This window comes from Hyperolius riggenbachi, chromosome 2, assembly GCF_040937935.1.
Source record: "Hyperolius riggenbachi isolate aHypRig1 chromosome 2, aHypRig1.pri, whole genome shotgun sequence".
NCBI classification, from domain to species: domain Eukaryota; kingdom Metazoa; phylum Chordata; class Amphibia; order Anura; family Hyperoliidae; genus Hyperolius; species Hyperolius riggenbachi.
In genome coordinates, this window is record NC_090647.1 from 280,057,985 (window position 1) to 280,073,906 (window position 15,922).

Below are 15,922 nucleotides of genomic sequence, written 5' to 3' on the forward strand. Positions count from 1 at the left end.
GCAATTTCTTGACTTTTCCTGAGGCAATTACCGCACAAGTCTGTAAAAACCCCTCCCCCCCCCCCCCAAAAAAAAACCGCCACAACTTACTTGTTGAATGTGTGCGTTGTTTGGTCCATTGATAAACTCCTCAAGCTCTGTGAGACGGTTGGTTTTAGCAAGAGCAAAGATGAGCTCTGTTTCCACGTAAGATTCCCTTGCCTTCTTCCTGGCCATCTGCAGATATTTAACCAGTTCTTCCCAATTTCCTACAACACATCAAAAAAAAATTACAGGTATTTCCAGTGAAGGTTAACTTAATGTGTGCATATGTATACATACATTCACCTAATCTAGCACAGACAACAAATATATTAGGACTGGCAGACCCAAGGCCGTTTGAAAACGGGCTCTAGGGTCTGTTTCTCGCCGCCGCATGTTACTGCACGCACACACCCACCGCACACCCAGCCGCCCGCTCACACGCCCGCCCGGCTCCCTGGCCCCGTCCTCCTGTCTCTGTTAAGCTGAGTCCGTGCTGCGCACATGCGCAGTAGCAAAAACCACAGTCCAAGCTACACAAGGACAGCGTGACGCAGGGAAACAGGGGTTTTATTATAGAGGATGCTTTGTGAATGAGAAAAATGCATGGTTGAGATAGAGCATTAAAGTAGCCACATATTGGACCACTACCCCCCCCCCCCCCAACTTGCAGTAAGGCTATACATATACATAGCACACAATCTTACTATCTCTGCTGCAGCACTGACTGTTTTCAGTAATGGGACTTGTCGAGGGCCATTGTGTTTTAGCTTGACTTTCTAGTTTGGAAGCAACACCATTTCCACCATGGTATCTAGCATGTCTCTGCCTATCCTTTAAAAGTCCCCTACCTGTGCCCTGGTGATACAATCTGGCCTCTGTACAACTGCTGCAGAAAGCCATCAATTACATCGAGGTGGGGTTTGGGGGATAACAGTCATGTCCATAGTCTGATTCGATTATGGTGACTTGCTAGGGCTCAAAGCCTAGTTTGTGACAGACAGGACTGCTGAGGTAATGAGGCTCCATTCTATACTTCCTTACAGTCAGACAAATAGTGACCCTACTTCAGAACAACAAAGTGTCATTCCAGAGAAAATTAAGCTTTGATCCCTCACTCTACATTTATACAATTCTGTATACAGTAAAAGCCCTTATATGCAGCATTCAGGCAAATTACACTCTCCCAACCAGATTACCTGGGTGCCATGGGGTTGTGTAATTAAACTCTCTCCTCATCAGCTATGCAGAGCAGCAGTGACTTACTAGAAAACCAGATGCTGCTCTCCTCTATGCTTCTTACAGCTGCTGGCCGGCAGTTCTGCTACATCCTCCGTTGGCTCCCGATGCAGGGAGCCTACGGAGAATGCAGCAGCACAGCTGGGGCTGTAAGAAGCAGAGAGGAGTATGGCATCCAGTTCTCTATTAAAGGGAAGGTTCAGGGTGGCTCTTAAAAAAATAAAAATGCCCATCCACTTACCTGGGGCTTCCTCCAGCCGTGGGCAGCCAGGACGTGCCCTCGGCGCCGCTCCGCAGGCTCCCGGTCCCCTCCGGTGGCCTACCCGACCTGGCCAGGCCGGCTGCCAGGTCGGGCTCTTCTGCGTTTCAAAATGCGCCTCACGGGGGCGCGCTGACGTCATCGGACGTCCTCCGGGCTGTACTGCGCAGGCGCAGTAGTTCTGCGCCTGCGCAGTACAGCCCGGAGGACGTCCGATGACGTCAGCGCGCCCCCGTGAGGCGCATTTTGAAACGCAGAAGAGCCCGACCTGGCAGCCGGCCTGGCCAGGTCGGCCACCGGAGGGGACCGGGAGCCTGCGGAGCGGCGCCGAGGGCACGTCCTGGCTGCCCACGGCTGGAGGAAGCCCCAGGTAAGTGGATGGGCATTTTTATTTTTTTTAAGAGCCACCCTGAACCTTCCCTTTAAGTTGCTCTGCATAGCTGGGAAAGGGGTTCTCACGCAACCAGAAGGTACAGTTATCTGGTATCAGGCAGTCTTGGATGTTGGGAGTTCATACAATTACTGTAATGTAGTGAAATAACTCATTCAGCTACAACAGTATAAACAAACTGAAAACAGGGAGTTTAACTTACCACTGGCATTGGCAGCCTGCACCACTTCCATATATGAAGAAGGATCATCGGCTTTAATATAGGAGTCAATAGCTTCTTTAACCATTCCTTTCTGCAGCTGTGCCTTAGCCAGTTGGCTCCAAACAGCTGGCTCATTGCAACGTTCAGCAAACTCATAAGCACGGTCCAGGTTTCCAATGTGCTCAATCAAGACCTAAGGAACAAGCAACGCTTATAAAAATGCATGAATATAAGAAACTAGGTTAAAGGAACAGTGGGTTGGTGCGTACCTGTACAGCAGATGTATTCACATCAAATTTCCTGAAAATGGCAAAAGCCTCCTCAAACAGTTCATTACTGATGGCAATGTTTGCAATGTCAGGAGCATCATAATTATCCAAGCGGTTAATGTATTCCATGACTCTAGTACGGTCAGCTTTTATGGCAGTCAGGATGAGCAGATTCTGAAGGTTTCTGTGAATGATGCCAGATTAATATAACATTAACCTCAGAAACCTCAATAGCAGCAATAACATAAGTGTTAAAAAGGAGTTTATCATGTACCTCAATCTCAATAGAAGAAAGTCACATTATAAAAAGGTTTGTAGTGCTGGCTTTCTCCACATAAACCTTTTTATTTTAAACCTTATTACCTATGTTCACTGAAGACAGAGTTGTCCAAAACAATCTTCTCCAAGAGCTCAATCAGCTCATTTGGTAAATCTGCTGTCATGAATGCTTTCACAGAGACTGACACCTCTTCTGGATCTTGGGTTTCTGGCAATGCTGTCTGTACAACCTGAATGAGAGGAGAATATAGTACATAAAATAGGGCACTTCTTCATGCAGGACTGACTCACTAATGGCCCCCATTAACTATACACACAGTCAAACCTGATTAGGAAGGCCTTTTTTATTTTCAGTGTTTTTTTTATTATTTAATCAATCATTAAATCTACTAAAACATCTAAAGGTGTATGGTATTTTTAAAACAAGCTCCCAGCCCAGCATCTTCCCCCTGCTTCCCAACCCTTTCATAACAGTACAAACCTGGTCAATCAGAGGCCTTCTGTATGGGTTGCTTTCTAATAGTACACTGCCCCACAATTCTGCATCTTTACGGCGTACCAGATACCTTGACAGGCTTTTGAAAAGGGAATTTTCATTGCAAACCTGTAGAGAAATCGTCCCGTTAGTTTACAACAAACATACAAGTTAGTATACGTGAATAAAAAGGAAAAAAAATAATGCCCTACCAAAATCCCAACTTTAGCTAAAACTTATTACATTTAGCTTTCTATAGATTGGAAGAATAAAAGGTCGCCCCATTAGGCCCAATAAATGGAGATTTCATTTATGGCCTCTCCTAGAAAAAACTAAATGGTTATAGAAGAGCTCTAGACGTGAGAAATTCCTCCATCAAGAGTCCACTAGAAGCCCTCTAATCTATCCAAAATAAATTATCTGGAGTTAGAGAACAATTACAGAAAAACAAAATCTGCAATTTCGGGCTCATATTTCCAGATATTACAGATCTTCTAGGTGTTCACGTGACGCTTCCAACTTTGCCCTCATCTTTACTAATGCCCGCTCAATGTTGGTATGGTGTCAGCTGTCCATAATCTTCCAAGAATGGATGTGGCTATGGATATCAATAGAAATGCTTGTCTTGTAACACTCACTCTTCTGAGATGACCTGCACAAATAATCCCCATCTCAACAGGATTGCCTGTAACAAGAGGAACAAAACACTGTGCAAAGGGATGTCCATATTAACATCCTTAATCACACTGTACAGCAGCACATACTGTATATAGGAACATCTGCCCAATTATAAACGTGACTAGATTTAGCTGTAAAGGAAACTACAAGTTGATAATATAAGGGAGTCTGCAATCTATTTCCTTTTAAAAACTTTCTGCAAATTGGGCACTTATACATGCCCTATTCGTGCAGCTTTTGTGCAAAGAGTTTATAAAAATCCAACGTTTGGACTAAATTGCACACAAGCATGGATTTGAACCCTTCAGCCCAAGGCATGAAGAGGTTAAAATACAAGCTGCCTGGCCGCTATGATGATCTTCACGCTCATTAAGTTTTAGCCCCACACCTGGAACAAGTAGGTAGCCAGTGAAATCAGAACCACCGATCTAAAGTTAGGGATTTGAAAGGCAAAATATCAGAAAGACTGCTATGCAAGTAGCAGTTCTAAAGAGAACCAGTAATGGCTCCTTTCATAATCCTCTTGGTTCTACACAAAAAAAAAAAAAACTAACAGAAACGGTCAATAAACATACATTGATTAGTTCCTGATCACACTGTCCTCGTTCATATGATACACAAGCCAGATGAGGATCTCTCTTTTCACAATACTTTCCGACAACCCGACTGTCATAATATGGGTTTTCTCGTAGGAAACGTTCTGGATTATTGTTGCTGTCTATGTAGATCTTTGCCAATGCATTGTGGGTGGCTGGCTCCTCACAACCCTCATGGATTCGGGATTCCAACCATGGCAGAAGCAGCTTCAACCTGCAAACACACAAAAGATTAAATAGATCATATGACTTTTGGCATGATCCTGTAGACTTATGCACATGCAATATTCTGTAATACAGGTGTTTAATAAAAGCATGGTATAAATCTTCTTTCATCTAACCCAGCCACATGAAACTGAGTTTTCATATGGCTGGAAGAGACAATAAAAAGGATAAGCAATAATGACTTTCTGAAACACTTGTTTCATGATACAGCACTGGGTTCATCAGCACGGGGCCACTATTAACACCATTTTCAACTTACATTTAAAGCAAGCCTACACTGAGGCCTGGGACCCACTAGCAGCACTTTTCTAAGCGCTTGTGATTTGAAAAGCTCTTGCTAATGTAATGCTATGGGCACAATCCCACTAGAGGTTTGTGATTTTCTAAAAATACCCCGTAGCATTACATTAGCAAGAGCTTTTCAAATCACAAAACGCTTAAAAAAGCACTGCTTGTGCTTTTCAGTCCCGATTGAAAATAAGCAGCCATTGCTGATCTCATTCCAAAAAAGTCAGTTGTCTGTCTGTCATGCTAGCCTTCTAGTTGAAAGAATGTCAACTGGGAACAACTGAATCTATAGTGGCAATACTAAATAGGTCTTTCCTAGAATCCCAAGGTTTTATTTTTGTACTTAAAGGTTAAAAAAAAAAAAAGGTTAAAATGTAAGACACAAAAAAAATACCCTACCATGTACCCTGAACAGCAAAACTTTGATGTTATTTAGCTCCCATAAAGACATAGCTTGAACTTTAAAACTTGCCATCTGTTACATGGTATTCCATGTGTGTATTTCTGTGCCAGAGAAATATTTGCAACCTGTAGTGAGGTGACCTACATTGCAGTAGCTCTGTTACATTGCAGTAATTGATTGTTTAAATGACAATTCTTAAATGACAACAAAAGAGAGAGGGATATGGAGGTTGCCATATTAGTTTCCTTTTTAACAATACCAGTTGCATGGCTGTCCTACTGATCCTCTGCCTCTAATACTTATAGCCACAGACCCTGAACAAGCATGCAGCAGATCAGGTGTTACTAACATTATTGTCAGATCTGACAAGATTAGCTGCATGCTTGTTTCTGGTGTTATTTTAGACACTGCTGCAGCAAATAGATCAGCAGGACAGCCATGCACTGGTATGGTTTTAAAGGAAATAAATATGGTAGCCTCTATATTCTTTTCACTTGTCTTAACCCTTACAATTGGAAAAAGGGAATACAGACAAGTTCTATATAGGCTCAGGGTTGTACATATACGTTTATCTCATGTCAACTGTCATTTCCAGTTTAAGTACACCAGAATTAAGAGATATGGCGGCCATTTCCTTTTAAACAATGCAAATTGCCTGGCTGTCCTGTTGATCTTTATGGCTTCAGTAGTGTGACTCACACAAACAAATCCAGTCAGACTTCAGTAAGAAACATGCAATCTGCATGCATGTTAAAGGTCCATAATTAAAAGTATTAAAGGCAGAAGATTAGCAGGACCGCCAGGAAATTTGCATTGTTTTAAAGGAAATAAATATGGCAGCCACCATATCCCTCTCACTTCAGGTGTCTTGAGTAGTTTATGAACCAGGCTCTAGTGCATCAAATCTTGCATAAAATGTGAAAAATGAATCAAATTGCTATAACGTACCGATTTCGTTTTTCTACCTCAGCAACAAGCTCATCAGTAGAGAATTGTCCCCTCACCACCAGGATAAGATTCTTGATCACATCTTCTGAGCAATCTACATCTAGGAGGCCACCAATAACCACAGGCAACCGACTTGGATTAACCTTTTAGAAAGCAGATTTTGTCAGCATATTACACTCTTAAACTTTGATTCTTTTTAAAATTCAATCAGCCTGGTTTGTTTAAAGAGCCTCTGAAGTCTCTGTTTTACTTTCTTTTTTTTTTTAAATCCTGTTCAGCTTTATATTTCAAATGGATTTGCCGCATTCCCACATCAGAACGAGTGTTTTATATCAGAGAAGTAGCCCAGCAAAGTTCCTGGGCTCTGCAGATCTCATTTCCGGGTAGAGGCAGAGCTTTACGCTGTAGCTCTGCAGAACTTTGCAGGTCTATTTCTCTGGTTTAAAACCCTCATTCTGCTGCGGGAATGCAGCAAATCCACTTGGAATATAATGCTGAACAGGATTAAATAAAAAAAGACAGGTAAAAAAACAACAAGACTTCAGAGTCTCTTTAACCCTATAGTGATAGTATAACTTTGATATTGAAAGAAATAAAACGCTCAAGATTGCATTAGCCGTTTAAAAAGGGAATTCCACATTTAACAGATTAAGTTAAAAATCACTATATGGAGGACTAATACTATTTACTGATGGGATACTACAGGTATACACCCCCGATTTTTTACCACAGTAACTTTATTATGGTATGTCAAGATCTTCAGCTTTTTTTCAGTGAAAGTCTACATTTGGAAACTGAAATGAAAAACCGGAGGTGCTTCAAGAGAGTTTACTAAACTTTCATTACAATGCCAATATGTTAATAATGCACAATTTTGTAAGTAAATGTATTTAAAAACTTGCATTTCCATTTACCTTGCAATCAGCTAGGATTCTGTAGACCGGTCAAATGATTGAAATGTAGTGTTTATTTTCAACCATGACAGTACAACATTTGGTTAACAGAAAGCCATATTTCCCATTCTCTGCTTGACTGAATAGACAATGTAGATTGTTTTTCAGTTACTGCCTCATTTATGGGCCTGGCGAGTATGCTTATGCACGAGTGTCTTATTATAAAGTTCTGTTTCATGAGGCTAAGATTTATTCTCTTTAGCGCCCTTTCACTCATAGCGCAGTCTGTTGTGCCACATAAAACTACCGCATGCCGTCACATAAGCTCTATGGTGCTATCACATTGAGCACAGCGAGTCCAGTCATGACGACGCAAGAGTATGTGCGTCACCCGCAAGTGTGAAAAAGTATGAAAGGTATGCCTCAATGTATGGTCGCACCTCAGCAGTAATGTGCGATACGGCCTTTCAGGACCGTTGCGGTGTGATGTATAATAACCGCACCACAAGGGAATGCATAAAATGTGGCGTCTTAAGGCTTATACACACATCAGACCATAGTCTTTGGAAAATAAAAGATCACAGACCAATTTTACCCCCTTCCATGTAGTATGAGAGCCATACCAACACAGTCTATTCTATGGAGCTGAACTCCCCATCAGATAGAATTCTTTGCAAGATGCTGCACACTAAGATGCTGTAGACATTCAAAAGATCAGTATCTGCAAAAGATCTGTTCCTGCAAAATGCCTTCATAGTCTATGATATCTGCAGATCTCATACACACCTTGTTTAACTGACATTCATCTACAGATCAGATCCACCAGAATGGATTTTCAGATCCACCAGGATGGATTTTCAGATCTGCAGATGATTGTCTGATCTGCAGATGAATGTTAGTTAAACAAGGTGTGTATGATGATCTGCAGATCTCATAGACTATCATTGCAATTTGCAGGAATGGATTTTTGGCAGGAACAGATCTTTTGCAGATACTGATCTTTTGTGTCTGTACAGCATCTGTGTGTGCAGCATCTTGCAAAGATTTTTTTCTGATGGGGAGTTCAGCTCCATAGAAAAGACTGTGAAGGTATGGCTCTCTTACTACATGAAGGGTGGTAAGATTGGTCTGTGATCTTTCATTTTCCAAAGACTATAGTCTGATGTGTATGAGTCTTTAGTCTAAAATCCCCTTTTAATATTTCATAGCACCAGCTGGTCAGTCACTTGTCCATGCTCTCACAGAGTGACAGACAAAAGGTAAGAATGATAAAGTTTGATAAAACCTGCAGTGTAAATAGCAACTGAAGGTTTGCATAACCTTTAACTAGTGTATCAGTGTGGCGTATCATCTGTAAAAGGTAGCTGAGCATTAGTGATAATTCAAATTAGGTGGTATTGCACATTTTTTTTTAAAAAAGCACAGCCTGTCGATTTGGCTTCTTAAAATTCATTTCTAATAGACAGTGTGAGAACTGGCACAGGATACATTTAAATTTGCATAAACACTTACCTTCTGTACATAGATCTCAATGTACTTCTGCAGATTGTTTCGGTACAGATACAACACCAGGTCATGGACAAAGTCAAAGCGGTCACACACAATAATGAGAGGGAGTTGGTCTGTAAGTTTGGCTTCCTAAAATGAGATCCAAACAAATCAAATGTAAAGAAAATCAGAACAGTCATTACCAAATACTAACCTAAATAAAATAACATTCATCTGGATGATACAATAAACTATAATAGTTTCTGTAAATTAGAACTAATTTTACAGTACATGTCTACTACCAATGCATGCTGTTAAAATGACTAGGTTTACCAGATGAATTTTTAGACTGGGGTTAGGCCTGAAATATTGTATGTTGGGACACACCACTAGCACTGCAACAATAGCATTGCACTCCGTAAAAAATAAAAAAAACCTGGCAAAATAAGCTTCCACATGACAATCCTACATACACAAATTACACCAAAAATACAGGCAAAAAGCCTGTATAATTTACCTTGTAAATGTCCTGCTCATTCCACAGGAAAAGCACAAAAAATAATAACTTCCATCAGGAAATTGTTGAAATACAGGAGGTTTCGAAATGGGCTGCTATAACTCGGTCTCAGAAAATTCCAAGCATTTTCTTTTTAAAAATGTATACAGTAACAGAGATCAATGTGCAGTACTAGTTATAGAGGGGCTCATGTAAGAATTCCAAAGCATTCCACTGTAGGGTATTTGTGGACAAGGACTGGCTAAGCAGCAGAAAACTTCTTCACCAGCTCTACCAAAGTATTTTAAAGGACAATTGTAGTGAGAAGAATATGGAGACTGCCATATTTATTTCCTCTAAAACAATACCAGTTTCCTGGCAGCCCTGCTGATCTATTTGGCTGAAGTAGTGTTGAATAAAACCAAAAACAGTGGCTAATCCTGTCAAATCTGCCAATAATGTCAAAAACACCTGATCTGCCACATGCTTGTTCAGAGTCTATGGCTAAAAGTATTAGAGGATCAGCAGGACAGCCAGGCAACTGGTATTATGGCAGACTCCATATCGCTCTCAAAGTTGTCTTTTAAAGGCAACCTGAGGTGAGAGAATTATTGAGGCTTAACTATATCCTTTTAAACAATGCAGATTAGCTGGCAGTCCTGCTGATCCTCTGCCTCTAAAGGTGCATACACGCACTACCAGCGGCAATGACTGGTCCGCCGGACTCTCCTGCTGGGCGTACTTTTAGCCGACAGTAGCGCGGGTGTAAACGCTGTTGGCGGACTGATAAGGCGGTTTCTGAATGATCCGCTCAGCAAATCGTTCAGATACAGCCATATTAGTCCGCCGACAGCGCGTACTCACGCACTACTGTCGGCTGAATGTCAGCCTACGGGAGGGCCCAGCGGACCCGGCGTTGCCACTGGTAGTGCGTGTGTGCGCATGCGCACCTTAGTGCCATAGACCCTGAAAAAGCATGCAAATCAGTCGCTCTGACTGAAGTCTGACTGGATTAGCTGCAGGCTCATCTCAAAAATAGGCGAAAATAGCCGATCTCAGTTGGGTTCGTTCTACTGCGCAGGAGACTTGCGCCTGCACAGTAGAGCAGACCCAACTGGTATCGGCTATTTCCGAGCGGAGAGCTGCTACTGCGCCTGTGTTGAAGCCGGGAAGGTAAATATTTTCATCCCTGCCATTCGGGGAGCTTTATCACTGCCGCCATGGGACACAGGAGGACTCCCAAGGTGAGTACCCCAGGGGCATTTTTTTTTTATCATTACAGGTCCGCTTTAAGCCACCCAGAGAAAAATCTCAAACTTGCCGTATAAAAGTATTGTGTCCCTACCTTTGCCCCGGCACCTCCATGGAGCTTTGTGGATTTTAATTTAAAAACTGGTACTCTAGGTGACAGATGAGGGCTAATGCAATAAAAATGCTTACTCCTCACACCTATAAAGAGGTTTTTCTTTGTTACTGTCCTGATTGACATTCCTGAGACACATACGGTTACGTCTATCTTGTCCTCACAGTAACTTGCAGTATGGTGAGTGAACAGATTATAGTATATCATTTCATAGTAAAATAAGCTGCTATTAAATTTAATAATGGTCAGAATTTCAATTATGATGGTTAATACTGTTTTTAGTTTGAATGGTAATTAATGTTACTATTCTGAAAACTGAAGAAAGAAAACTACAGATAAATGACTACACCCCTCTCGACAGAATCTATGACTGCTATATTCTTGATTTGCTACTGGGGAAAGATCAGTCAATTTCCATTTCCTTTGTAAAGGTGCATACACACATCAGACTATAGTCTTTGGAAAATGAAAGATCACAGACCAATCTTACCACCCTTCATGTAGTATGAGAGCCATACCTTCACAGTCTATTCTATGGAGCTGCACTCCCCATCAGAAAAAAAAAATCTTTGCAAGATGCTGCACACAAAGATGCTGTACACATGCAACAGATCAGTATCTGCAAAAGATCTGTTCCTACCAAAAATCCATTCCTGCAAATTGCAATGATAGTCTATGGGATCTGCAGATCATCATACACACATGATTCAACTGACATTCATCTGCAGATCAGATCCACCAGGATGGATTTTCAGATCTGCGGATGATTGCTTGATCTGCAGATGAATGTCAGTTAAATCATGTGTGTATGATGATCTGCAGATCTCAGACTATCGTTGCATTTTGCAGGAATGGATTTTTCATCTTTTGCAGATACTGATCTTTTGTGTCTGTACAGCATCTGTGTGTGAAGCATCTTGCAAAGATTTTTTTTCTGATAGGTAGTTCAGCTCCATAGAAAAGACTGTGTAGAGTATGGCTCTCATACTACATGAAGGGTGGTAAGATTGGTCTGTGATCTTTCATTTTCCAAAGACTATAGTCTGATGTGTGAATGCACCCTAAGGCCCCATACACACATCAGACCATAGTCTTTTGAAAATGAAAGATCACAGACCAATCTTACCACCCTTCATGTAGTATGAGAGCCATACCTTCACAGTCTTTTCTATGGAGCTGAACTCCACATCAGAAAAAAAATCATTGCAAGATGCTGCACACACAGATGCTGTACAGACACAAAAGATCAGTATCTGCAAAAGATCTGTTCCTGCCAAAAATCCATTCCTGCAAATTGCAATGATAGTCTATGAGATCTGCAGATCATCATACACACATGATTTAACTGACATTCATCTGCAGATCAGATCCACCAGGATGGATTTTCAGATCTGCAGATCTGCAGATGAATGTCAGATAAATCATGTGTGTATGATGATCTGCAGATCTCATAGACTATCATTGCAATTTGCAGGAATGGATTTTTGGCAGGAACAGATCTGTTGCAGATACTGATCTTTTGTGTCTGTACAGCATCTGTGTGTGCAGCATCTTGCAATGATTTTTTTCTGATGTGGAGTTCAGCTCCATAGAAAAGACTGTGTAGAGTATGGCTCTCATACTACATGAAGGGTGGTAAGATTGGTCTGTGATCTTTCATTTTCCAAAGACTATGGTCTGATGTCTGTATGTGGCCTTAGTATCCATGAGGCCAATTACAATTTCAACAATTTTAGTCAATTACTCATCAATATTAAATACCTTCAGGAAGTTCTTCACTCTCTCGGGATCATAACAATTGCTTTCTCTGCAGATTCTTTCAACTTCTTTGATTTGTCCAGTTTTGCAAGCTGCTTGAATGTATTTGAAGTGAACATCTGGGTCCTGGCTAAAGTTTACAATAGAACCCAAGAAATAGAAAAGACCTGGGAAGAGAAAATGTATTAAAAATATTTTAAAAAAGGAACCATACATTTATTTTAATTAAGTAAAGTTGATGTGCAGAAGTTAACAGCCAAATTAGGTTTTACAACAAAATTCATTCAGAAAGGACTGATGTCTTTTCTATAAATACAATGACTGAATATTGTGTCAGGCAGCAGGCTAAGAAAGCGGTTTACAAGAAGCTGCAAAATTCAGTGAATTTTCCCTTTATCTGTGCTATGTGCTGATATAACCAGCAAAATGGAGGAGGTAAACAAGTGGGAAACGAGAGGAGTAACCATGCAAACATACTCTATTGAGCAGGTCAGTAACTTCAAGTGGCTGATAATGACACAGCTGCTTGAAATATATTTGAAAGTTTGCTTGAGACAAAAATAATTAAAGCATTTATACTTACCTACGGGTTCCTTCTGCCCCTCACCAAGGGCTGTGGGTTCCCTTCACCTTCTTATCAGGATGCCCCAATCCTCCCCTGGCACCCCTGCCCCAAATCCCCCCCCCCCCCCCCATCGCCCCCTGCTTTCACGGTAATCTATTGTTACACCACCCTTAACATCTATTAGATCAGTCTATTTTTAAGTTTGGTTATATATACAGAGAGTTATCAAAAATGTAAGTGCTTCCCAAACAAGCCCTTTGAGACAAGTAAAAATGTGGACCTGCGTGTATAGTTGTTAAAATGAATTCCCTAGTTAAGGATAACATAAAATACCTCACATACCTTCAAAGCTCTTAAAGGACTCAAACAATTCAATGAGAGACAGAGTAGAAAGCTGTTCATGGTATTTGGAGGCTACTTGGACACAGATCTGTAGGTTTTGCCGAATGTTTGCAGACAACATTGCACGCAAGCACTCTAGAGAGTCTTCAACAGACAGGGAGCCAAAATAGTTCACAAGCCACTGGGAAGAAAAAAAAAAAAAGTTTGCTTAATTCATGGTGCTACTATTTTATTCAACTTTCAGTACAACATTGAGATATTTCCTTTTCACAACATTACCAAATGTCATAGTAGCAATTCACACAAGTGTGAGATTTTACATAAAGCTTGATTTAGAAAGAGATAAACGCATCAGAACACCTGATATGGTTACTATGCTTCAATCAGTGTCTGACCAAATTATCATCCATCAGCAAACCTGTGTTGCCACTGCTCCAACATTGCTGTGCCCTTTCCTGCCATGTCCACTCTACATAATGGAGGGAGATCTGTAGCTATGGTAAGTTTTATTTTCATCAAAATTAAGAAAAAAACAAACAATATCCACAAGATATCAATGGAATGTAACAGAGGTAAATGGGTACCCATAATAAACTGTAAACATACTTTAGTATATAGCCATTTACAGCACAATTGCCGCAGACCGGTGACCCTATAGGAGTGTATAGATTTCAACCCCTATTCTCCCCAGCCTATCTTCTCTGTAATCCAGACATACACTGTGCTCTCATAGACCTTTCCTATAAGTACAATGACCTGCATCCCAAACCACAACTTCAATTTTTCGGACAATTGCTGCACTACTAATTAAGCTTTGACCCATTACATAGAGGGGCATTTATTTGCAATGCTTGTTAGTTGGAAATCTTTAACTCAGCTTAAGATCGATCATGCTTACAAATGATCATTCACCAATGCAGTTTAGATTTTTCTATTTGAAATGGCATCGAGCCTTACCTCTGGATTGAGAAGATGAGTGTGGACAACAGCCCGTTTGATATCATACAGATCTGTGAAGTGTTCTAAAGCCCTCTGCAGCAGACCAGCCTTTTCACAAAGTTGGGCAATGTGAGCACGGTCGTAATGTGTAAACATTTGGTTGCCTAGTATAGCATCTGCTACCTAAAGAATGAGAAACATGATGAGAATTACTCAATCGCAACCGAAAAAAATGACAGTGTAAGCGATTCAAGTCCTAAAGGTTTATTGTACGGTTGACCTCTAGAGATGCATACCTGAGGAGCATGCATCAGGTTCATTTCAAGCAGGCGTGTCTGCAAAGGTCCTTCACTGGGACGGTTGTTTTTCAGGGCATCTAATAAAAATGCAGTGCACTGCTGAATAAGGTTGTATTCCATAAACACATCCACAATCTGTTAAGAGAAAAGATAAAGAATATCACACTTTATACTTCAATGACAGTCACTTTCAAAACGCTACAGCTTCACCACCCATTCAAGTCAACAATGATGTGAAAAAAAAAATCCTAAGATTTTAACTGAAAAATGCAAATATGACATTATCTTCAGCAATACTATATAGTTACAAACATGTATTTCATTCATAATTTAAAAAGGTTCATTTATCTAAAAACTACCCCACCCATGAACATTAAAATACATGTCTAATATTTAGAGGAAGTTAACACACTAACCAAGGTTTGTTGGGGAAAAAAAAGTAATTGAATAGGTGGAGGGTTAGGGCTTGTTCAGACTATACATGCTGCTGTGCGCATTTTGGCAGCATGTATAGTGTGCGACACGCAAGAACGGTAGAAGGGCATAGACAGCCCTTCTTCCGTTCCCATCATATGTGCTGCACAGAAGTGCAATGCGCTATCGCACTGCTGCATGCATTTTCGGGAATCGCAGCGCAGATCCCATTCACTGTAGCGAATGGGATCTGCAGCGCATAGTAGCGCAGTTGGCGTGCAATTATATGCGTTGCGATCGCACAGCCATCTGCGCTGAATGATGCGAATGAGGCCTTAGGGGAGGGACACAATGAATGTTGCGCTATGACTGATAAGTTGTTTCAATAGTTTCTAAATCATGGCTCCCTCTTTCTATTAAAAAAACAGATGCACTCATCCAGGTCACCTGTACCTATTTATAGGCCAGATGGCACTGTAATGTGCTTTCTTTAGATAAGTCTTAAGGTAGCTTTACAAAATACTTACTTGAGTGATATCTGCTAGAGGTTCCTCATCCTGCACTAACATTTGAGCAAACTGTTGTCCTTGGTCTGGGTTTATTCTCATGACATTTCTTAGAAGGAAAATCCAGTCAGGAGTGTAGCCAACCTGTAGGACAAATATATATATAAAAAAATGTTTAAAATAATGGACATGTTTGTTAACATTATATAATATGCAATACAAATGCAGAGCTAAAAAAAGCCATATCAATGAAAAAAGTGAAAAAAGTGAAAAACGAAGAGCAGCCTCTCAGATTATGAAAAAAAAAATCTGAGTTGCGCAATAAGTGACCAGTATCCGTTACATTTTTTCATGTATGAGATATATACAGACCTTTGAAACTTCTGATAAACTAAATGTCTGCTGAAATGAAGTCAATGTAGGCCCCACTGCAGTTTGCAGTCAGCTTAGTTTTTCCTGTTTCCATCGGAGCTCAGGCTAGAGCCAAAATGCAACCAGATCTCGAAACACCATACAGACATAGACCTACAATTATTGCCACGCTCTACAGAATTTGTACTTTTTAAAAGAAACCTGAAATCATAAA

The 15,922-nt window shown here is 40.7% G+C and overlaps 1 protein-coding gene across 2 annotated transcripts in view; it reads right to left on the minus strand.

Annotated features, from left to right (window-relative positions):
* The window catches only part of CLTC (clathrin heavy chain), a 147,176-nt gene that overhangs the window by 41,199 nt on the left and 90,055 nt on the right, over positions 1–15,922 (minus strand). For both annotated transcript variants that reach the window (XM_068268765.1, XM_068268766.1), the window contains exons 10-22: positions 15,358–15,480; positions 14,414–14,551; positions 14,136–14,300; positions 13,179–13,359; positions 12,275–12,438; positions 8,679–8,804; positions 6,274–6,416; positions 4,389–4,623; positions 3,142–3,264; positions 2,745–2,890; positions 2,382–2,565; positions 2,113–2,305; positions 91–248 (exon numbers count right to left, since the gene is read on the minus strand). In XM_068268765.1, coding sequence (XP_068124866.1) covers positions 91–248; positions 2,113–2,305; positions 2,382–2,565; positions 2,745–2,890; positions 3,142–3,264; positions 4,389–4,623; positions 6,274–6,416; positions 8,679–8,804; positions 12,275–12,438; positions 13,179–13,359; positions 14,136–14,300; positions 14,414–14,551; positions 15,358–15,480 — 2,079 coding nt within the window. The remainder of the gene's footprint in view (positions 1–90; positions 249–2,112; positions 2,306–2,381; positions 2,566–2,744; positions 2,891–3,141; positions 3,265–4,388; positions 4,624–6,273; positions 6,417–8,678; positions 8,805–12,274; positions 12,439–13,178; positions 13,360–14,135; positions 14,301–14,413; positions 14,552–15,357; positions 15,481–15,922) is intronic.